The sequence below is a fragment of the Vidua chalybeata genome, chromosome 8 (assembly GCF_026979565.1).
Source record: "Vidua chalybeata isolate OUT-0048 chromosome 8, bVidCha1 merged haplotype, whole genome shotgun sequence".
NCBI classification, from domain to species: domain Eukaryota; kingdom Metazoa; phylum Chordata; class Aves; order Passeriformes; family Viduidae; genus Vidua; species Vidua chalybeata.
Window position 1 is genome coordinate 16,433,578 of NC_071537.1, and position 22,786 is coordinate 16,456,363.

The following is a 22,786-nucleotide window of genomic DNA, read 5'->3' on the forward strand; positions in this document are numbered from 1 at the left end:
GTTTTTGGTTTTTTAAGCCTAGTGACACTTTTTTCCTTGCTTACAAATATAACTAGGTGAGGTGTCTGAATAGCTGCTTTTAGGAAGGTGTCTGCTTCTAGAACTCACAGGCTTTTGAGAATTAACCACTTCAACATGGAAATATCCAAATATTTCAAGAACATTTTCTCTTCCATTTATAGTTTATTTTCAAAAAGAGAAAACCTTGCTGGTAGCTTTACAGGCTAAGTTTGCAGCTTCTGATCCTCAACTGTCTGTTCTGCTCTTCAACTGCTTCAATTAACATCTGGTTTTTAATCACTGTCTGTTACTATTCCACTATAAAACTCAGTTTACTTTTAGGGTAGCCCACTAAATGTACCAATGGTGGTAATTTTTTCCTGTCTGTGATAAATATTTTGTAATTTAAATAGAGATAGACATTTGGCAGAGTTAGCAAATTAAACACAAAAATAAATAGCAGTAAATAGATTTTGCTCCAATAGATGTGTAAGCTCTTTGAGAGTGACTTGTACAGTTGTCTTCCTCTGCCTCTTCAAGCATGTCAAAATATTCTGACAATGCAGCATCACTATGTGCCAGTCTTTATATGTTTGGAAACTATGTAAAATGAGCAATTTTAAAAGTGACTTTTCCACCTGGACTGTTTTCTCTCTGCTGACTTGAATAAACTGTATTTGTATATGTTGTAAAAAAATAAATGGTTTAAGATGTTGAATCTTTGTTTTTGCCTTCCTGAACTGACAAAGGTACTGACAAATGGCCCCCTTGGAATGTTGCAGAATTTAAACCATGTCTGTATTTGCAAACACTTAACAACTAAACTAAAAAGAACTACTCAAAATTAATGGGAATGACAGCCTAAGCAGACAGAAATGTGTATAATCACCAGTATTATGCATGCAGGTTTGTGGTCCACATAGTAAATATAATATAATACATAGGTATTTTATATGTATAATACAATACATAGGTATTTTCTAATCCCTTAATACACAGATGTCTGTTCTAAAAATGTTTGTAAATTTATGTTTAATTACTTGGAAGTTGTGAACTAGTGCAATCAATACTGAAAACATATTAAAAGAGAAATAAGTAACTTGCCAAACTATCTAAGAACCATAAATCAGGATAAAGGACACTAGAGAAAAGAAGATATTTTCTGACTTAAAGGAAAGGTTTGTAAAACTTACACATATAACATTACCACATTACAGATTAAGCACTACAGAAGTGCATTAGCTGTCAGCCAGGGACAGCCCACTACATTCCTCTGTACAATGGAATTCACATAAAGACAATACTCACCTTTAAATTATTTCATATATTTCACCTGCTCTTTGCAAAGCCAACATGCAGCTGAAAATGGATTCAAAAACAATCAGACAATAAATAATATTTGAAGAATGTGGAGAGAATTACCTACCAAAAAAAAAAAAAAACCCAAACATTCTTACCTTGTATTTGTCCAGTATTCTTGACAGCAATGCTTTATTGAAGACACTGCAGTAGAGCATTCAATCATTATGACAGCTTAGAACTGAAATTCAATATTCTTAATTTGCCAATGTCAAGATTCATCAGAGTGGAAAAAAACACCAAATTTAAAATCATTTCAAGATGAGATAAATGGATAGAAGACATCAGAAGAAAAACAGGAAAAATGCAATACATATTCCAAATGTCTAGGTAACTTAGACATCAAACAGTCAATATTGTGTTAACATTTTCAAAATATTTATTAAGTTATCAACACAACCCAGTGAGTTTGCAGAAACATGTATGTCTATATTCTGTTATAAAAACTAGAAAAATACATAAAGAAAAATACAATTTTGCATGGTTGCAAACAATTCTTAAATTACTTGGGTTTGTATCTTTTTAGAACACTGACATGACAGTTCATTGTGATTCCCCAGCCCCCTGAACAGGGGCTTGGTGGTTAGGGGCACAGGCCTGTAACTGTGTGAAAAACTGCTGTTACATTTTCGTGTGTTTCTATATTCACACAAAAGCCTACTTTGTGTTCCTTTTATGATGACTGGTGATTTCTTTCACCCAATCTTTCTCCATAATTAAGAATCCAAGTGAACTTGATTGATAGATACATTTATGCCAAAGATGATTTCTTCAAGTGCTTAGCAAAGTCCAAGGGTTTGTGAGCAACAGTCTCATTGATGTGTTGTTGAAGCTGTTTGTTTAGTTCTTCATCTACAAATGAATCCATTTGCGAGAACGTATCCTGAAAATTACAAAATATGAGTTGTATTAGTAAACAAGTCCATGTTTTCCATGCCTACCTAAGTTTAGCAGTCTTCTTCCTCTCCCATGGTCCCAGTCATCTAGACCAGACCTGTTCAACTGGCAAGCACCGTGCCAGGCAGTCCTTCATAAGCTCGTGGGTTTGGTGAGGCTTTTCTGGTTTGTGGTAAGCTGGGCTTTAGAAGACTGCCTACTACACACAGCCATGGCTTCCAGCTCGGGGTGGGGGTGTTCACACACTGCCTCCTGTTCAACACACCTTACAAATACAAATCAAGCACAGTTTGCTGCCAGCACACATTCATAAATCAAGCACCTCTGACCAAAAGTCAATAATGCTCACAGCACAAGTTGTGAGTCAGAAAGGAGTCCCCTGACCCTTCTGCCTCCATCCACACCTCCAGCCCTGCATTTTCCTGGTGCTCAAATGAAGAATGATGATCATGCATATGATTAAACTTCCCTTAAAATTTCCAGAACCAAGTATTTTGTGCACTCATGGAGAAATGAGAGCCTCTCTTTAGTGGTGCACAGGGCTCCAGTTCAGAGCTTCTGTCAAGAGCAGGGAGATCCTGACAGACTGGCAGCCTGGCACACAAAAAACATGCAGAACACAGAGGGTAAAACTCAGATACTGCCAAAATTTGTTAAATGATCCAAACAACTATAGAGCAGGCAAGACCCCAAGGTAATTTTCCCACTTAGGTCCATTATAGCCCTATGGTCACTTTGTGATCTTGCTGTTCCATTGTTTCTGCTCCCTAAAGGAGCTTGTGCATTTCCTTATTCAACCCTTATTTCTCTCCCATCTGCTGTTCTCAGCCTTGCTCTGTCAAAGCTGCTCATGTAACTCCCTAGCAGGACACATATATCAAGGAGTCATTACAAAACAACTGAGTAAGTTAAGTACAAACACATTTTCAGAAGTTGCTTCTCTAAAATGGAAAAAAATATGGTGCTCTCAAGGCTTCAACTGACATTACTGAGTTACAAAGTGGAGCATTGACAAGGTTAATAGGTTATAATGTCTGCATTAGAAAGAAGGGAAATTATCACTTTTTAAAGGACACACCACTAACTGGACATTTAATGGAGGCTGGCATCTGGAACACATCCAGCACTAAGGATTAAACACTTCCCCCATTTCTCCTCCTCTTACATTAAGTCTGTTCCCCTCAAATTTCCACTTTAAACCTGTAGTGACACTAACAGGGATCAGTATCCCTCAACACACTGAATCAAACACTCTGGAAATCCAGCTGTCTTGGCAACTACCCACCCTGGGGAAAGAGCTGGCTTTTTATTATTGCTTTTTGAACAAACATTAGTTCATCATTACAGAAAAGAGCCAAGAAATCTGCACTGAACCACTGCAAAGTGCAAAATAACAGCTACCATATTAATCTTGCTATGTTAACTGATGCTGTGGGAGGCAGGACTATTTATACAAGCTATTTCTTCCTTCTTTATCCTCAGTCCTATCTTATCCCAGTTTAAAAAGTGTACTTGATGCAAAAAGTACAGAAACCAGAAAGCGACACTGAGTGTGCCAATGCTTGGGCACTGCATAGTGAGCCAGCAGATACAGGTTATATTGGTGTGACACATGGTTAAGAAAAGGATACAGAGCAATGAGAACAGTACCTTTCTTCTGGGTGTTACTGATGCAACAGGAGGATTAAAGGTCATTCCTTTCATACAGTATGTCTCAAAAAGTTCTGTAGCAGACCTACAGTAAATAAACAGTGAAAGAAAAATGGCATTAGATAAATACAACACCAGCTGATCTATCACCAACCCAACAGCAGCATCTCACACAAAACCTACTCTCCCCCTCCAACATATTTTAGGAGAACTCCTCAGAGTAATGAGCATCACCTGGAAAAGATCAGGAGCCAATGGTTAGGAAATAATGCAAGTCAAATTAAGTAAAATGTGTCTAAATACACACAAGAAAACTGTTGTCTTCCCAGAGCTCTGATCTGTACATACTTGAAAAAGGGGGGGGGGAAAGGTAGGTAAAGATGGTCTAGCTGACACAATCTGCCAGAATTTCCAACAGTTCCTTGCCAAAGGGTTTTATGAAAAAAATCCATGGGAGAACAGGACCATCACAGAAAAAACTGGTTAAAAGATAGGAAACAGAGGACGGGAGTTTATAGTCATTTTTTTGCAATGGCAGGAAGAAACTGAATTTCCACAAGGTTTTTTCCAGGACCTGCGCTTTCCATCATGCTCAAAAAAGAGCTGGAGAACACCAAGTTATTTGTAATAGTAAGAACGAACTACCTGTAGAGAACTGCAGACTGACTGAGATGATCAGTAAAGTGGCAAATGAAATTTAGTGTTGGAAAAAGCAACTCTACATAAAAACAGTAGGCTCTGAGCAGACCACTCTTGTTATGACAGATACTTTTATGGGATTGTGGCTGAAGTGCTGTTTGGAGTTGAAAAGAAAGAGAACACAACAGAAATTAGTTCCATTATAAATCCATAGATCATCCACATCTCAAATATTGCAACAAAGTCTCCAATTTCATCTTGAAACGCTTAAATTCGTAAAGGTTCAGGAACATGCAATAAAGTGTATGGAAAATATGGAACAGCTCCTGTGTGAGGTGGATGGATCCCTCCATCCAGCAGAGACAGAGACATCTGAGGTCTGCAAAGTCCTCTGAAGCACAGAAAGAGCGATCGAGCAGGCTGTGCACTTCTGCTCCCACAGCAAGAACCAGGGGCTGTTAAATGAAGCAAACTGGCACCAGGTTCAAAACAAAAGCAAGCAGATCTTACCAAAAGGAGCTGTGGACTCACAGAACCCTTACCAAAAAATGCTGCAATTGCAGAAGGTGTGCTCTGATTCAAGGGACATTGAACAGTTTTATAAAGAACTCCATGGAGAGATACTAACAGAAAATGGTATCAGGTTAATGAAATGCACTAGGCTGAAACCTGTCAGAGGTCTGCTCAGAGCATGGTTCTTGTGTATGCCCTGGTTTTACTTTTCACAAGGCACCTGCTGCCAGCCACTGCCAAAGACAGGCTGGACAGCCCCAGTTCAGTGATCCTGATCCATATTCAGATCAGGGCTGCTGCTGAAGGTATTTTGCTCCCAGGGAAGAAAACACACTGCACTTTGAGATGCTTACCCTTGTCACAACCTGGCCACAAGTCTCAAAATGGAAAAGAAAGGAAAAGCAAAAAAAATGCATTCTGCATTCTGTACTGGCAGAAGAAGAAAGAGAGTTTGAAGATCAGAGTCTTTAATTATTTTTAGGAATTCCTTTAATATAGTATAAGCAACAGCTTCCTTTCAGGGCCTATTATAAAAAAAGGAACTCTTTGATAACTCACCTTTGGCTCAAATCAAGCGGAAGAGCTCCTGAGCCTTCAGTTGGAGCTCCAGCAATAAGGTGAGTTGCAAATTTCTGCACTGTTGGATGATAATGTCTCTGAAAGAAAGGAAGAACGAAGGCAGTAGACAGACAGTAAAGGACAATGTATTTATCTATAGAATCTCATGTTTATTTCCAATTCATAAGATGGAAGGTCTGCTTCTATCTTAGAAACTGAGTACCTTAAAATCAGTTTGTGGGATTAATGTCATGCATTTATTCCCTCATATCATGCTGTGAGCATGACTCTCTCCAGTTAGATAATTCCTACTCCCAGAAAGCAGGGACAAAGGGCAGAGGAAGCTCTCTCCAAACCCTGTCTGGAATGACAGATCAAAGTGTGAGTTCCTCTTGGAAAAAGGGCTGGACTGCAAGGGAACTTAACAGATCTAAGAAGTCTCCAAACGAATCTAATAAGGCAACCTGCAGTATGAACCAGTGTGGTATTATAATAAGGGATGTGTAACATCCCCTTTTGAGCTCATCCTTCCATAGCACTTCCATTCTGTTGGAATAGGCTCATATGGGCCAAGATTTGACAGATAAGCCTGAAGACCTCTGCTCTCCATTTGTGTAAAGCACCTAAACATTGAGCTGTTACTTCCCAAATCCCTGAGTTACTCACAGACCTGCAGTAGATGCAGCTCCCACAGTGCTGTGTTCTGGGCATTGCAATGCTCTGGTTCCTCTAATTCTGGGAGATAAACTCCACTGCCTTGAGATTCATTGTCTAGTAAGAGGTCCATCCTTGGGAATGTCTACAACACAAAAAAAAAAACCAGAAACTGAGTTGTTTATATTACCCACCCAATTATAAAATGGTTGAGTTAGTTTCAGGATTCATTCCACTTCAGTCGGTTTCAGCAGCATTTAAACATATTCTGTTTTCATCATTCTTGTTAAAGGTGCTTTGAAAAATTTTGCAAAAAATCATTTTAACAAAAAATTCCATAGCCTTTAGCCAGTAAGCTAAAAATTTGAACAAGTAAAACTTACTTGCATGAATACCCTGTTTGTTGCCAAGATCCCAACAGTGGAATTTGGAAGTACATGAAGAGCAAGGATGGAAAGTCGCTTTAGGAAAGCAAGAGCTCGTTGCTGGGAGACTTGCTTTCTCCTCTTGGCAAACATGACATCCAGGCACTGCAGCACAATCCCTATGTCCTCGTTGGTGCCACCTCAAAGCAGAATTTCACACAAGGAGTAAAGAACCACTTCATGGGCATACATTGTGTACCCTGCTACGGGCTGGACACTGGAGCTGAGAACAGCATGAAAGCTGGGAGACTCAGACACCTCTCATGTGATACAGACATTAAGCATCCACCCTTCTTTGGTCAAAATAGTCCAGTTTTGAACAGAAAAAATGTACCATTGTTTCTGTGCTCCTAAGAAAATACTTCTTCCATCAAAAGTATCTAATCATTAAACACTGCTTATTAGTGTTATAAAGAGTGCTTATTAGCATTAAGCTACTATTTTAAACCTAAATGCATTCATTGTATAATTTTCTATAAATTATTAAAAAGTGAAAAGATCTAGTCTTTTACCCATACAGAACAGGAGAAGGCTTATTCTTAAGAGTTTATTCTGAGTGAATCCACATTTCTGAAGTTAATTTAAATTATGTTAATTTCAAATTTTATAAATCTCTTTTTTATAAATTATTCAACTTCTCAGAATTACTGGGAAATTTATATTAGAACATAAAAATGTTATCATTATAAAAATCAGAAATATATACTAGAAAATTTTAAAAAGCAAAATTTAAGTTTAAATTATTTTTAGAATTATATTGGAAAAATCAGGTGTTTCTTTACTGGGGAGAGAATTTGAGAAGAAATACAAGAATTTTTAAATTGCAAATGTAAGAAATAATTATAAGGAAGTAGAAAAACTGAGGACAGACTAAATGCTTATACAAGATCAAATATTTGGCATTTCCTAATGAAATTACATGATTAGAACCTGTTACCATGTATTGGAATAATAATTCAAGTATTTGAATTGCAGTAATGCAATGTGCAACTCGAGAAAAAAAAGTAGGTTAAACCAGACAATAATCTTCTCAGAAATCAGATATCTTTAAAAAGTGTATTTTATTAATGCTACATAAAGGTTTTAATAGCAAGGAAACAGAATAAATATTATCTAGGTGAACAGTGAAAATAAGAATCTGGAATTACCTGCATGTAGGCTGAACAGTGTCTTGTACAGATGTGTGTAAAATTTCATGGGATCAATGTTAAGAACATCACCTATAAACATAATCCCAGATAAACACATTTACTCCATTTATTTATCAGGCAATATTAAATAAAAGTTTGTTTTTAAAAGTCTCCTACCTTGACCAGAGAGTATATGAAAAGCACTGAGAATGCAATGAAGACTCTCATGATAGCTTAAATCCTAAGAATACAAAAGTGATTAAATACCCAAAAGAAAGTAATTTTAAGAAAACTGTAATAAAATTCAACTTACCCCAGATGCAATAAGAGAATGAAGGACAATCAATAGGTCATCAAAAAATTCCACATTTATGAGATGAGCAAACCTGCAATCAAAGAGATTTTCATTTTTAAATTATAGACATTATCTGTAAACTCTGTTCAAAGTGTTTTGAATTGCCAAGATCCTCACCTTAAAAGCAGGCTAAATCAAATGCTGAACATTTACTATCTTCACAGGAAAGAAATTCAGCCACCAAGATGCTAATAATGGCTTTTCTAGAGAATTAAAGAAATGCTCGTGTCCTTTAGCAATTAATTAATCAGACAAAATAATGGAATCACATCACACCCTGTGGCATTTGCACCACATTAATTCTATCATGAAAAATTTCAAATCACATTGAAATGGTTTTGGAAATGGCAGAAAACTTCAGCAGAGAAATAAAAGAATTTCAACTAATTTGTCAGGGACTATCTTTTCTCACTGCTTAAATCCCTTTCAGAGACAAAAATTTCTTTAGTGCTTTATGTCTTTTCCAAGACACACAAAAGAAGGTAGTCAGTTCTTACTTTGCAAGACCTTCTAGCACAGCTGGCAAAAGTGGAGATTTCTGAGCTTTCTTCAAGATCCTGAAGTAAGTTACAAATACAATATTCAAGGTCTCTGTGTGCTAAAAGAAAGAAAACAAAATTAAGTATTTAATCATGTGAAACAGACATTTCTATTTCACTTAAACTCAACTGAAATGCTTTTCTCTGTCCAAGCCTGCACTCAGAACTTCCCAACCAGTCCTGGCCCTGGCATCTCTGTTCTTATGCTGTAAAGCTCAAGTCCTCCAGAGCTCTCCTGCTCCTGGCTCTCTCCTGGCTACAGCCACCCTCCTCCTTTGCCTAAAGGCCACTCTGAGAGGCTATAACACCCCTTACACAGTGTCCTATGGAACAGGGCACCTGGAGGGCATTTGTCAATGGATTCAATACCATTTTGAGCAGACAGCATGAAGGGAATAGGAATGGCTATGTTGGCCTCCCTGGCTAAACTGAGAGTGTGATTTACTAAAACCTAGACCTCTGTCACAGACAAAGTGTTAGCTGACAGCATGATCGAGAGATGTGGAATGCTGCCAGGTTGGGATGGAGGGAAAACACTTAGTTACAAAAGGGTTAGGAGCTGCCACTCTGCTAAAATAGGGAAATAATATCTAAATTATTTACCAACTTCAGTTTCTTTTCTTTACTTTCTGATGCTTCTGCTTCCAGGAGTTCTCGTTCCAGTTTCTCTTCTGCTTTCTTCCACTGAAAATATACAGTTGATTTTAAGATAACAGATCCAATGTTTCCAACCAGTCTGGATATCCAGGTTGAAAAGATACCCAGAGAATAAATTTTCCATGCTTGGTGAGTTGCTTAAGTCACCCTGTGATTCTACAGGGTAACCCCTGTCCTATCAGAAACAACCAATCAAAAGCATTATCACCACAGGAAAGAGGAAAAAATAGGAAGATAATTAAATTCCCTCTAGAGCCTCATAAATTTTCAAGTACAATTCAAAAATTGATCACTGATGCTGAAAGTTAACAATGGCAACAGTAGATGTGTAATCATTGCTGGAACAAATTGCTACATAAAGTAACAGAAGTAGAGCATGAGAAAGCACATGTCATACCTTTCTTTGCATTCTGGAAAGATTTTTTCTTTTCTCTTTGTAAGTCATGAACTTTTTCTTTGGTGCAATGTCTTCAGAATCTTTTTGTAATTCTACTTCCTTAATTCTTAAGTGAAGAAATACTTTTAACACCTATTGTAAAATAAAATAAATACAAGGAAAGGTCATCTACAACCTGATAGGAACTAAAGGTAAGAAAACCTGAATTCCATTCCAGCTAGTGGGCTTTGCTGGTCGAAATTCTTCTGCTTACTCCCCTCCTGTTCCTTCACACCTGTATCTCTTGATCCCTGCTCCCAGTTCCTTCCCCAGCACTGTCCATTTCTATCCATTCTTCCATTTGCCTCTCACTTCAAGTCTCCCTGCCTGACTTAAGCCATGTCTCTGGCAGAATCTGGTCTCTACCTTCCAGTTTCCCTCCCTTGCCCTTTACCTGTCTAACTCTCTGGCTCAGCCTAATCCTGAACTGTCTGTGGTCTGACAGAGGGAGGAAATCCTGCTTGTCTGTAGCCAGCAGCTGCAGTAACTTTAACATCTGGGGATTTTTGAAACTTTTGACAGAATATTGTGAGGTACAACAGAAAGACTCTTACCTCAGGTCTGACATCGTAATTTCTACCCCTCACAAGGCCAGAAATTACTTTAACTACACCAAGTGAAGCATAGCCCAACTTGTCCTGTTTAAAGAGCTTCTTAACTGCCTCAACACACAGTTCAGAAATCTGAAAAGCAAAATACAGAAATTGCTCTGTAAAGCCACGTCTACTACAGCAGCTAGTAACAGACAATACTCATGGTATTTACTAATTATAAAGTGCACACAGCCTGTAAAGCAGTGAACAGATACAGCCAAAAGATGTGGATCTTGTGGAATAAAGCTCAGAAATAATTATTTTTCACACAAAACAAGAATTCTTTCTCTAATCAGAAAATCACTTACCATTTTTGATGGATCATTCATGAGTGGAACAATGAGAACAATAATGTTATTGTGGAAGTTGAAGTGGGGTAGGGCCACAAGCAGCTCACACAGACACTTCACTGCTACCTCTGCAAGACCTTTATATGCCTTTAATGAGATGACATTGCTTTTCTTCAATTTCCTTTGCTTCCAATCTGCACAAAATATTATTTTTAGTGATTACTCTTCAGAATGATGGTGATCTTATAAATATTTAAATTTTTTGTGATTGCAAGCGTACTTCATGCAAGTGCTATCTCAAAGACAGAAGGTACCATTCATTCAGAGGAGGGAAACTGCTGCAAACAATTTTGCTTTTACTAGGAAAAATTAGAAGTGTTAACTGTACCTTTAATTGTTTGTTCCAGATTTTCCAAGTAATATTTATACTGGCTTACAAGGCCTTCTTCAAATTCCCTCAATTTCTGTGTTTCTTTTTTAACCTGTAAACGTAATTGAAATGAGATTTTATTTGGAAATTAGCCAATGGTGAAAAAAAAGTTTTAAAACAAATATCAGATATCTAAGTAGTTTTTTCTTCTAGACAGACATTCCTAGAAATGTATTAAAAATAAAACATATCTGCATTTTTCTACACATGTTTTTTCCAACTAGGCCTATTTAATTTATAGAGCTTGAAGTAACATTATCAACTAGATGTTATTTTAAAACCACGACTCTAAACTGCACTAAACCTATATCCAAAAAATCCTTTTAAAAACTGGTTTAAAACAAGCTCCATAAAACAAGCTACACTGCATTTGTTCAGCATATTGTTGAACACATTTCAAAGAAATCTATGCCAGTTAAGTGACAACATTGCATTATTTGCTTTCTTTCTAACTCTCTATAGTGCAGGAATTTATTCCAAGGTTCATGAGGAAAGCCACCCAGGTTTGGTATACTATTTTCAGACACTACTTTTCCCCTCCATTACCACCTGCATGTTACCTACTCTTAGAAGAAAGTATGTAAGAATTTAATGCTCAAAACCAAAACCTCTCTTCCTGAAAGTGTCACAGCTTTAGAGCTTCCACAAGTATTTGTGTATTTGTCCCCTTTGCTCAAAACCAAAAATTCATATTAAACAAATCAGTCTTAGTATCTGGCATAGCTGAAAACATTCTTAACTGCTTACATACACTACAAATAGATTTGCTGTTTCACCTTGGTAGCCTTTTCTGCTTCGGTCAGAGGCCGAATTTTGTACGAAGGTGCAATGTCTTTGAATATCTCCATCAAAGACACCATGACCAGCTTCCTAACAATCACAGCCACATTAGGATCCTGTTCCATCAGCATGGCACGCAGCTCCTTCAGCTTCTTAATCTGATTGAAGAAAATAGGCAGACATCAAATGAAAATCAACTGCAAACCAAGGGACAAGTACAACATACATAAACTCAGCAGTTACTCAGACTCTACTTAGTACTGCATAAAGAGCCAGGAAATTAATAGATATCCCAACAAAAATTTAGTCTCAGGAATGTTCAAAATATCCTGCTATTACAAATTTGCACAGAATTACAGAAAATTATTAGTATATCCTGATGCATTGAGAACTGTGAGAGACAACCCTGAAATCAGAGCTTACATAAGGGTCATGTTTAAGGAACAAGAAAAATAACAAAAGTGATACAACACTGACCTTTTCCTTGTTCTACCCATATATTCTTGTGCTTTTGCTACTGTTTGCTCATTCAGATCTTTGTTTCTTGACTTAGTGAACAATACACACACTTGTATATACAGGTTAAGTAAATGTACCTACACTGCTGTCTGGCTCTGAGAGAATGGCAGATGCTAAGGCAGCTATGTGCATCTTCCTCTCCTGTAGCTTTTGTCTCCTTTGAGCAGCCATTTCCTCAGGAGTGAGAACAGGCAGGGGTTCCTCATTAAAGTCTGGCACAGATGTGAGAATTAGAAAAGAGGGGAAGTCACTTAACAAATACCATGTTGCAGATACTGCATTTCAAACAGGTACCCTGGTAAGGCCACACAAGAAAAGAGACTAACACAAGAAGTTCCACAGTCAAAGAAGCTTTAAGAATGACTTTGCTAGATCTTATATTAAGCCACAGATTCATTTTTGCTCCACTTCAAAATCTTTTGCTTGCAAAAAGAAGCAGACTAAATGTTTTTGAATCTGCCCATGGTGTTCTCCAAGTACAGTGGGAACATATAAACTCAATGTATTACCCCAACCACACCAAGAAACTGCAGTGCTCTGCAATTTATTCACCATTCACTTTTTCATTATTCACCATTCACTTTTTCTCTTAAAAATACAATTATTTTTGTGTTTTCTGAGTATTATTTTGCTACAAGTATCTCCTACCTCAACCTCAGATCATATTTAGACAGTAAGGACCCAGAAGTCACAAAGGTACTTAAAAATGACCATTATCTCAATAGCCAACTGCAAATGGAAATCACAGTTTCCTGGAATTGATGTTTTAAGTAAAAAATTTTAAAGACAAAGACAGACACTTAAAGCCTACAAAGGTCTGTGTCCTGAACTGCAGTTCAAAATGATCTCAGAGTATTCAAAATAGAACCATATAGATATTCTTTATGTAAGACCAATATTTCCTTCTTACTAGCAAATATGACACAAAGGATAAAAGGAACTTCATGCAAGCAGCAGTTCTAGGCAAAAAATGAAAATAATTTTGAAGAAAGAGAATCTGAAGCCAGCCATTCCTGAGATTCTAACAGGTAAGAGTGCAAGCTTTGAATAATGATCGTGTTTTGGTGGCAACATGGTAATGAACATATTAAAAAACATCTTGAACAAAATACACTTCAATTGCAAACTTCCTTGGGGAACAGCAAAATACTTTTCAGGTATGTAAGTGATTTGGAAAAAAAAACCAACAAAAAGCAAACAAAATGTTTTATTACCCTCTGCTTCCTCCATATCTTCTGTGTCCTCTTCTTCATCATGTTCAACATTAAGAACTGCAAAAAGAGAGTATCTAGCATCAAGCACATAATAAACACTGTGAATTTTTAAACAAATACATTTTATACTTCTTGGCTACTATACCAGTTCCAGAATCTGTGTCTTACCTGGCTTTTCCACAGCTTGAGGAATTATGCCACTCTTGTCTTTGATGGGGAGCAGATGGATGAGTTCTTTTTCTGGCTCTGTTTGCAAACGTCTTGGCACCTTCTCATATTTCTCAATCACATTTTCATGTTTTCGTTTTTTGACGTGAACAGGCTCACTGAAAAATATGAGGCAAACTAAATGAACCAGCCATGTAATTAGACAAGAGCCACGCCTGACCAGCTGGATTAAGTGTCTGCCTCTCACCCAGGCCAGGGTGCTGTTTCACTTGTCCTTCCTTCCCTTCTGTGCTCCCCCACAGCACAGCAGCTGCCCTGGCAGGGCTGAGACCCGTTAAACCACCCCAAGCAGTCCTGACATCAAGGACTCCACCAGCAACCAGCAGGACCAGGATCCTCTCACTGGGCAACCAGTCCAGAGCTTTCCTTAATGTCCCACAGCCTCTCTCCCCCTCACAGAGTCTTGACCTTCCAGGTGAGGCTTAACCAGGACATGACAATGAGTGGGTCAGTGACCATTTTTATCTACCCTACTCCATGGCTGTCTTTAGCACTATTACTATCACTTTTCTATTCTGCCCACTGGCAAAGCCTGTGTCACACAGCTCTCTCCAGTGACAACAGCAATGGTGTGGCACAGCGTGGTGTGGCACCCTTCACAGGTATGCTCCTGAGCTACACATAAGTGTACAAGAGCGTAAGTATTTAGTCTGTGCTAATATAAGCACACAATTTGTAAGTGTTGTAATATCTGACAAGTTTTTAAGACAGACTGTAGCTGTTCTCCAATTGAAGAGAGCACTATGAAAGGAACTAAACGCCCATAGCAGTAAAACAGGTAAAAGAGCAACAACTTCCACTGTTTTCCTACCAATCTAAAAACATTCTGGCAAAATGAATGTAAGACACATAGAACTATATTTTGCAAAATATCTCTAAATAAAACCACACAATAAATTTTGAGTTTTGCAAGACTTTAAACTTATGTCACACCCAGTTAATCTGGGGAAATGTGCTTACCACAGGGAAAGGGAAAGGTTTAAAACAAAATTCTTCTAATTCAAGAACTTGCAGTGTGGCTACTGCACATGCAGAGACCATGCAGCACAACTGCAACTTTGTGCATAAAAGCCATTTACGCCTTTCCCTCGAAACTAGACTAAATTATTAATTACTAAGCAGAATCAGCATTAACAAATCAAAACCACCCTACAGCAGCATAGAAAGTCTTTTCACATAATCAAAAAAGGCAAGCTAAGATTTTCAAACAATTATGTAACCAGACAACTTTTTAGAAGTGTATTTGTATTTGTAAACACTGTTCTACAACTAGGAGCACTACCTTTCTACATATGTCACTGTGAACTCTACCCAATGCCTTGGTCCACAAAACTGGTAACAAATTTTTTGTATGAATGTTTTGGTGCTGCATGTGTTTACAGACATGGCTTACAGAACCCTTTTTATTTTTTTCCAACAACTTGCAGTGCAATGTGTAGTGGTCCATAATCCAGGGAATGTCCTGAACACTCTATATAGAAAAAAAGACTCTGTTTACAGATGAAAGCGTTTCATTTGTTTGAAGGATGCTACAGCCAGGGACCTCCCAGGAAGGAACACTGCAGAAACACTGACCCTGAAGATCAGGCGGAGCACCTGAATGCCCGGATACACGTTGATACATTAATACTGAAATGCTGACAGGCTGAGGAAACACTAAACCAGAGCTGCAAAGAAACACCAGACTGAAAGAGATCTCCTGATAAATGCATTACTTTACATGTTAATTATGTATTAAGCACACAAAGGTGAATTAGTATGAAAAGGAGACATTGCAACTCACTTAGAAGAAAGATCTCTGGTTAAAAAGGATGCTTTTTGGGCCAGATCCTCCATTAACTTTAAGTCATCTTCATCCATCATGTCCAGTGGAAGAGCATCTTCTTCTTCTTTTTCTTCCCATTTTTTAGCTATTTTAGAAGATACCGTTTACAGATTAAGATCCCATATGTATAGTCACCCTTGAAAACCTGCCTACACTTTTGAGACCATTTAATGCCTTATTTCTACCTGGAGCTACTGACCTTTATGCATGTGGGTTTTCTTATCCCAGAAAACTGCCCCTTTAGTATGATATCCAATAATGATCAGTGCAAACACATTTCTACCATCTTTAACTGACAGTTTTAGGTGCCAGAATGGCCACATTTTGTATTTTTCACAAGTCTCCCATTCTATCAACAGGAACAGCAACTATTTGTATAGAGAAAATGAAGTCTTGTTTTCTCTAATTTTACAACAGGAAGCAGCAGGATATTCAGTAAGCTCCATACCTGAGCAAACACTTACCAACTTGTTTCTTCTTGGATTCCTCCAATGGAAAAGGCTTTCTAGAAATAGCATCTCTGACAGCCTCTCTTAACTTCTTTTGTTCTTTACGATACTTCTTAGCAGCACTCTTCTGCTTGTACTGTTTATTCTTTAATTTATTGTCAAGTTTTATTTGACTAGTTCTCAGTAACTTGCGAAAACTTGGAACTCGCTTTGTGTTTTTTCTCTAGAAAACAAACAGAAAGCTACAAGTCACTGACATGTTAACAGTCTTTGCAAAATCTATTCCACTGTTTGAGATCTCTGAGTTCCTCTTTCTATTAGGACTGAACAATATGTTTCTTGACAACAGTATCATCAATTAGCCTCAAATTTACACAACTGTGTTACGTCTTTGAGAAGAGAGCACTGTGACAAATATTTTACAGAAACAAGCTCTAACAATCTTTTTAATAAACCCTATGGTCATCACTTATAGACATGAACACTCAAGGTATGGCACACAGCTTGTTAGGGCGCAGTTCTTTGCGTGCTCCCAAGCACTCTGTTCTCTTCTCAGGGTGCTGCTGTTCCCCAGCACATGCTTAAGTACCTCGGGGGACGTCAACGACCAAGGCCACAGCCTCGGGCAAATGTCCTCCTGCAGGACACCTCCCCAGGCTGAGCTTTGGCTTTCTCCTGCCTGAATCTCTCCCCGCCCAGCAGCTGCAGGGACCTGGCAAGGCTGCCTGCTGCAAGGCTCACACCAGCTGTACCACAACAGCGTTACGGGGGCCAGAGCTCGGGGAGGCACCGTGGGCTGAGAAAGCGGGCTCGGGGAAAACCTGGAGGCTCGGGTCAATACACGCGGCCCGTGCCAAACCCGCAAAACACTCCCAAGGCTGCTCGGGATGGGAATGGACACGGCAGGGATCACCTTAGGAGGGGCATGGGAAGGCAAGGCTGTGCAGAGAAACTGGGCACCGAAGCGCTGTTAGGGATGGTGGGTTCCTTTACAAAGGGGACAAGTGGCTGGATCAGTGTGGGGTTCCCCGAATCCTTAGCCCAGTTGGTTGGAGCGTGGTGCTAATAACAGCAAGACTGTACGGGCCGGTCACTGAAGAGCTGGACTCCGGTGCCCACCCAAAGCACCCGCACTGCTGTGTCGATCCCGGAGGCCCGGGGCCGCGGCGGTACCAGCCGCTGTCGGCCATGGCTCCCCGTCCCGTCCGTCCGCCCATGAGCCCCGGGCTCCCCTCCCCGCGCCGCCCGGCCCGGTCCCCTCACGGCCCCTACCGGCTTCATGGCGGCGGCCCGCGCGTGCTCCCGGCGGCGGAAGCGCTCCCCGCGCGGCCCGGCCCGGCCCGGCGCGGCCACAGCGGCCCCTGGCGGCGGAGGCCGAAGGCGCCCCCGGGGCCCGAGCGCTGCCCAGAGGAACGGAAAGAGGCACGGCCCGCAGCTGCTGTCAGTTTTATTTACAGGAATTGGTACTAGTGGTCTGAAAGGAAGGCTTGATCCTTCTATTTACAGTTATATACAGATTTATAGTTGAAAAGTAAGAAAACTGTACAAGATAACACAAAAATATAAGACAAATTGGATCCAATTAAAGTAGTGAATACATAAGTTAAGAAAAATCGGACATTTACATTTCAAATTGTAATGTTATGAGTAGCATATATGTAGATTTTAAACCAGATAGCAACGCAAGTTACACCACACTAAATCTTTACCCCGATTATTTAGACTCTGCTTTTAAAACACCAGACAACTGGAAGCCTCCTGCACTTAAAAATACATAATGGTAATTCTTACTTGATTTCCAGAGGGACCAGTTACAAAAACCCACATGTAAGGAATTTATTTTACATTAAATATTAAGAAAAAATGGATCAAGAGAGTGCAAGTGTTCCTCACCTGCAGTGCTATCCATTTTAAATTTCTGTCCCCTACAACCACAGGTTGTTGTACAGCATCTTCAAGAATAGGAAATGTTTGAAAATATTTGCAGTGACACATACAGCATGACGTTATGTCTCACAGTTAAAAGATGTTAAAGAATTACCACTAAACCAGATGCTTTTTGGATTTCAGTATTGCACACTAACAAAAAGACAGTTTCAAAACCAATTCTGTGTCTGCATTATTTCCAAGTGTTAAAAGTGGCTGTTTCTTTGAGAACACAAAACCTTTAGATAGCCTTGTCATTTTCTAGTGTTCACCATTACATACAAGTATTTTTAGCTGGAAATGGCTCGACAACATAAAACTTCTGGTGGCAAAACCCTTTCACAGAATACCCACTCCATTTACTCCACAATCAATACACCAAAACAAATGCTTAAACACCACTTGCTTTGAAAGCTGTACAGTGAAAATAGCAGCCCTGCTCTTACAACTGTTTAAAATTCAGATTATTTTTGCTCTAGGTTTGGGCACAATATGTCTACAGTTCCTGAGTTAATTACATTTGCCCAGACTGAAGAATGAAGCTGCAACTTAAAAAAAAAAAAACAACTAAACAAGTAAATAAGACAATACCCCTTCCCAAATCTTAACCACCTTGCACATAAACATACCAAATCACCTTATTTGGTCCTCAATACTTGCAAATTGTTAATTTTGGAGGTAATGTTTGTACCAAAGCATTTGGTTTGGATAGCAGTTTTGGGGCCTTAAGATTTAGCATTTCCCTCATCCCCTCCAAAAAGTGCCTTTGTGGTATTTTTAAAAACAGTTATGCCTCAAAAATTTGTTTAAAGTACCAACAGAAGTTATTACAAATGTTTATTGCATTGAGCTGATTCTTTTAAAGTATTAAATATGAACTCCCCACTTCTCAGTTTCATAGGTTTTAGTATTTTGTGTGAAATCGGATCTTCCCACGGCAAAAACTAATACTGGCAAAAGGGTGAAGATTTCATCAGTTCGTTACTCCACTGAGAGCTGTGTCCTTTTTCCATCTCATTTTCACATTTTCTATAGTGCTTTTTCCACATAGAAGTGATGCGAAGACTTGTTTGTCACCAAGTGGTTTTCCACATTTCCAATAGACCTCAACATTAGCTTTTCGGTGCTGGGCTATGGTTCTTGTCCCCTTCTTTGTTGTCCTTCATCAGTGAGGCAAACACCTGGAAAAGTAAATTATTTAATGAAGACTGCCGGTGTTATAATAATCTCAGTATTAACCACCACAATATTAGCACTGAGATTAATTTCTAAAATGAGACTCTAGAAAGGAAGTGCCCATTGCTCAGGAGTCAGACAAGCAGCTTAAATAATCATGAAGAGAGGCACCCCATATATTCATGTGCTGACATGTCAGATTTGATATAGATCTCCAAGAAACTCACCTGTGCCCATTTTTTGTTACTATTCTGCATCTGAATAGCTGCAATACAACTAAAAAGCTTTTCTGATGTAATATCTTCTGGAAGTTTTGTTAGAAACTGTGCTATATGAATAAAGTCCATCTGTAGGAGAATATCTTCATATAACCGAAGGATTCCTAATCCTGTCCTAAACAAAAATTCTTCTCCATCTCTACAGAAAACATCCCAGACACGACAGGCCAGATCAAGTGGTAATGACTTGCTGTAGAGTGTAAAGATCCTACAAATGAGTCAAAAACAAACAAAAAGGAAGAGTTATAACTTATTTCAGAAAAACTAAAAGATAGCTTCCTTAAAACCTCAGTTACATTAGTTCAGAGTAAGCAGATGGCAAGTTATTTTATACACTTTTTTTTCCCCTATTTCACTGATCCACAAGTCTACAGTTCTTGAAGTCAGAACTTGTATTCTGAAACCCTTCTGTTTGGATGCCACAAGAAATCCTCCATTTGAATGCCATCTCCTTTAGAAAGCTCTGGCTAAAGAAGTGACAATCTCTTCATACTCAAACAGAGTATAATACAAACCTAAGAACTTAAGCAACAAAGATCACAACTGTGTAACTTAACCCCTCTCATTTTAGCCATACAGTTTAACAGCTCTGTTCATCATTTGTTTCCTAAACTAAATCTAAAGCCATAAGTAATCTCAATAGAGGGCTGCATCCCACTAATGTACTAATGATAAATCAATAGCTACATTTGAGATACATCTTAAAATCTTTCACATTAAAATCTCAAAACTCTAATAATAATTCTAGATGAAACTCATCCTTACACACACAAACAGATACTCTGTTTTTGACAGCACTACCACACTTCAAGGGTGCCTGCACTACTACCTTCCATTACAGATACACAGCAGAGCTTGCTACTCTCTGCCTTAGAACATTCCTTTACTTCAAATTGTTCACTGCATTTTCAAGTTTATCCCTTTTCAAACCAGGTCTTAAATTTCATCCTCCCTCTGCTTTAAAGTCTCTATTCCTATAGTCATGCTTCCTTCAGTAGCTGATTATGCTTATTTCATCAAGTCACTTACAATCACAGTACACCATACTACTACGGTGTAGTAGCCTCCTCTCCCCGATTTATGTCACACAACTGCAGCAACAGGAGAATGAACACACAGAACTCCTATTTGTCTCATTTTTTTAAGTGAATACACCCCTTTTAATAAAGCTTGAAGCCTGCCAGAGGAACTGCAGTTACACAAAACAGTTCATCATGACTTCACAACACCTACTGAATGCCTTTTTTAATGCTTTATTTCCAGTGTTGAAAGACCTATAGCAAAATAGAAAGTGTTCCAACAGTTCTAAGCTTAGGTTTTCTATGTTCTGTGAACTCACCAGTCTATCAAATATATGTCTGGAGTAAGACTGTATGATTTGAAATGAAGAAACAATTTAGGAAGATTTTCTTCAAAAAATACTTCAAAGGCTGCAAAGTATTTCAGCATCTGTAGGGATAGTAAAGCACATTATAAGCAATCATCAAAAGAATGTTTGGTTGTAAACTAACACAAACCCAATCAAGAACTGATGTCAACACAGCACAATGTGACTCCTTAGGCTAAGTAAAATGATTAAAAGTTTCTAGAGGAGAAATCAAAACATGAGAATGAGCTTTACGGATTAGTACCTGGTATTCTCAGTTTTATAATCACATGTTAAAGTTCTCCATTATTCAATAGGACAAAAGGAAGTCATCAATAAAATCACTATGCTTCAAGTCAAAAGAACGTTAAGGTCCAAAACCAGAAAACTCTGTGCATACCATGCTGTGATCCACACGGAAAAAGGCCAGCTGGCATGGCTTGTTTAGAAGGTTAGCAAAGGCAATGAAAGCATCTGCCTCTTCCAGATTGAGAATGAGCACAGCAGCAATGAAGGACATCCCTTGTACCTTCAAGTGGGAAAAGCATTGGGCAAATAAAAGTGAGTAGGTTCAGTAGATCTTACATCTTTGGAAATGGAAATATTTACAGTTTGCAATTTATCAAGTTCTATTGCATAACATTTCCAGCTGAATAGGAACAACGTGGATAAATCATTTTTATGCATGCAATCAATTTGATTCCGGCAGTTCAGACGCTCTGGGAGGTCTCATGATCACAAGTCCTCAGGACTTGAAATACAAGAAAGTTAAAACCACACAGAGTGAATGCAGAGCTCATGAGAAACAAAACCTGGCCTCAAGTTCATTGTTAAACTATGGGAAAAGCAGTCATGGAGAAAAACTTCACATATGGGACAGTTTAGACCCAGACAGATACGTTGGAACTGAGACAAAATTCTGTTTCAGAACAGTCAATACATATCTTTCCACTTGCCAAACTGTAATTTTTCACATATATAAAATTACTTCTAGATAGTTAGCTGTAATGCAAGTTTACATTTTTCCACCATTACTCTCCCAAAAACACTTTAGCCTGCAATAAAAGTAAAGAGCATGATTCTTGTAGTTAAGTGATGATCTGAATACCCATTATGCTAACAATAATTTTACCAATTTCAATTGCAATCATCTTTATTCCACTGTCTCTAAACATTCATGCTGCCTGTTCTCATTAAAGAAGAACCCACACAGCATTTTAATCAACTAGGGAAAAAAGTACTGATATGCACCAGAAACAGTCGATCAGCTTTCCATTTCTGGGGGATAAATAGGTGTGGAAATAAGATTACATTTACTGTCATATTAACATTAAAAAATGTGATAAGAAATATCAAAACTGGCTATATTTCTAATGGAAAAGATAAGACTTATCCACAAAAAATTACTTATTTGCCTTTTGAAACTCCACCCTGGGAACAAGCAGTCTCAGAACCAGCAGAGTTTGTAATCTCACTTAAAAAATATGGGAGAGTCTCCAAAAATGAGGTCACAGATGACAGAATTCAGGCCTATAAACATTTGAACATGAAAAACCGACTAGTTATTTATGCAGAGTCCCAAGCATATCTGATTTAGAGAGGAAGACACACCCTGTGCAAAATAATGCTTTGTTGCATGGATGGGACTTAAAACTTTTGAAGTGTTTTTGAGCCCCGAAGCATTAGAGCTTGTGAAAGATGTTCCTAGATACCCCCAGGAACAAAGACCAAAAAAAAAAACCCTTTTCTTCATTACTGCTCATTATTTAAATGCTTCTGTAAGATAACACCATTGAGACAGATGTTAGGTTTAGTTGGTTTGTTCAGGGGTTTTTGACAGTTTTTTATATGTTTTTCTTTTTCCCTTGTTTTTAAACACAGTAATGTTTGCTGAAAACTG

The 22,786-nt window shown here is 38.4% G+C and overlaps 2 protein-coding genes across 3 annotated transcripts in view; both read right to left on the bottom strand.

The window, feature by feature from the left end:
- Positions 1-1,715: 1,715 nt before the first annotated feature.
- NOC3L (NOC3 like DNA replication regulator) lies at positions 1,716-17,437 on the bottom strand. Its single transcript, XM_053949315.1, has 21 exons — positions 17,413-17,437; positions 16,156-16,363; positions 15,650-15,776; positions 13,807-13,964; positions 13,639-13,695; positions 12,506-12,636; positions 11,902-12,063; positions 11,084-11,177; positions 10,714-10,889; positions 10,367-10,495; positions 9,774-9,905; positions 9,323-9,403; positions 8,678-8,778; positions 8,139-8,211; positions 8,003-8,066; positions 7,844-7,915; positions 6,654-6,835; positions 6,287-6,415; positions 5,617-5,714; positions 3,907-3,991; positions 1,716-2,242 (listed from the first exon to the last, which is right to left on the bottom strand). Exons 1-21 carry the CDS (start codon positions 17,419-17,421, stop codon positions 2,111-2,113), a joined length of 2,400 nt encoding a protein of 799 aa, XP_053805290.1. The 5' UTR covers positions 17,422-17,437; the 3' UTR covers positions 1,716-2,110.
- Positions 17,438-17,570: 133 nt separating this feature from the next.
- The window catches only part of TBC1D12 (TBC1 domain family member 12), a 41,048-nt gene continuing 35,832 nt past the window's right edge, over positions 17,571-22,786 (bottom strand). For both annotated transcript variants that reach the window (XM_053949477.1, XM_053949476.1), the window contains 4 exons: positions 21,287-21,415; positions 20,860-20,969; positions 19,470-19,728; positions 17,571-19,247 (listed from right to left, as the gene is read on the bottom strand). In XM_053949477.1, coding sequence (XP_053805452.1) covers positions 19,179-19,247; positions 19,470-19,728; positions 20,860-20,969; positions 21,287-21,415 — 567 coding nt within the window. In that variant the 3' untranslated portion in view covers positions 17,571-19,178. The remainder of the gene's footprint in view (positions 19,248-19,469; positions 19,729-20,859; positions 20,970-21,286; positions 21,416-22,786) is intronic.

Bases quoted from the DNA above. Each gene is read 5' to 3' on its own strand.
- NOC3L (XM_053949315.1), bottom strand. The intron at 8,212-8,677 runs GTAAGAACTGAC...CTTTGATTGCAG, and splicing joins GTGCTAGAAGGTCTTGCAAA to GTTTGCTCATCTCATAAATG. The intron at 6,416-6,653 runs GTAAGTTTTACT...TTTGTGTTGTAG, and splicing joins CAAACAGGGTATTCATGCAA to ACATTCCCAAGGATGGACCT.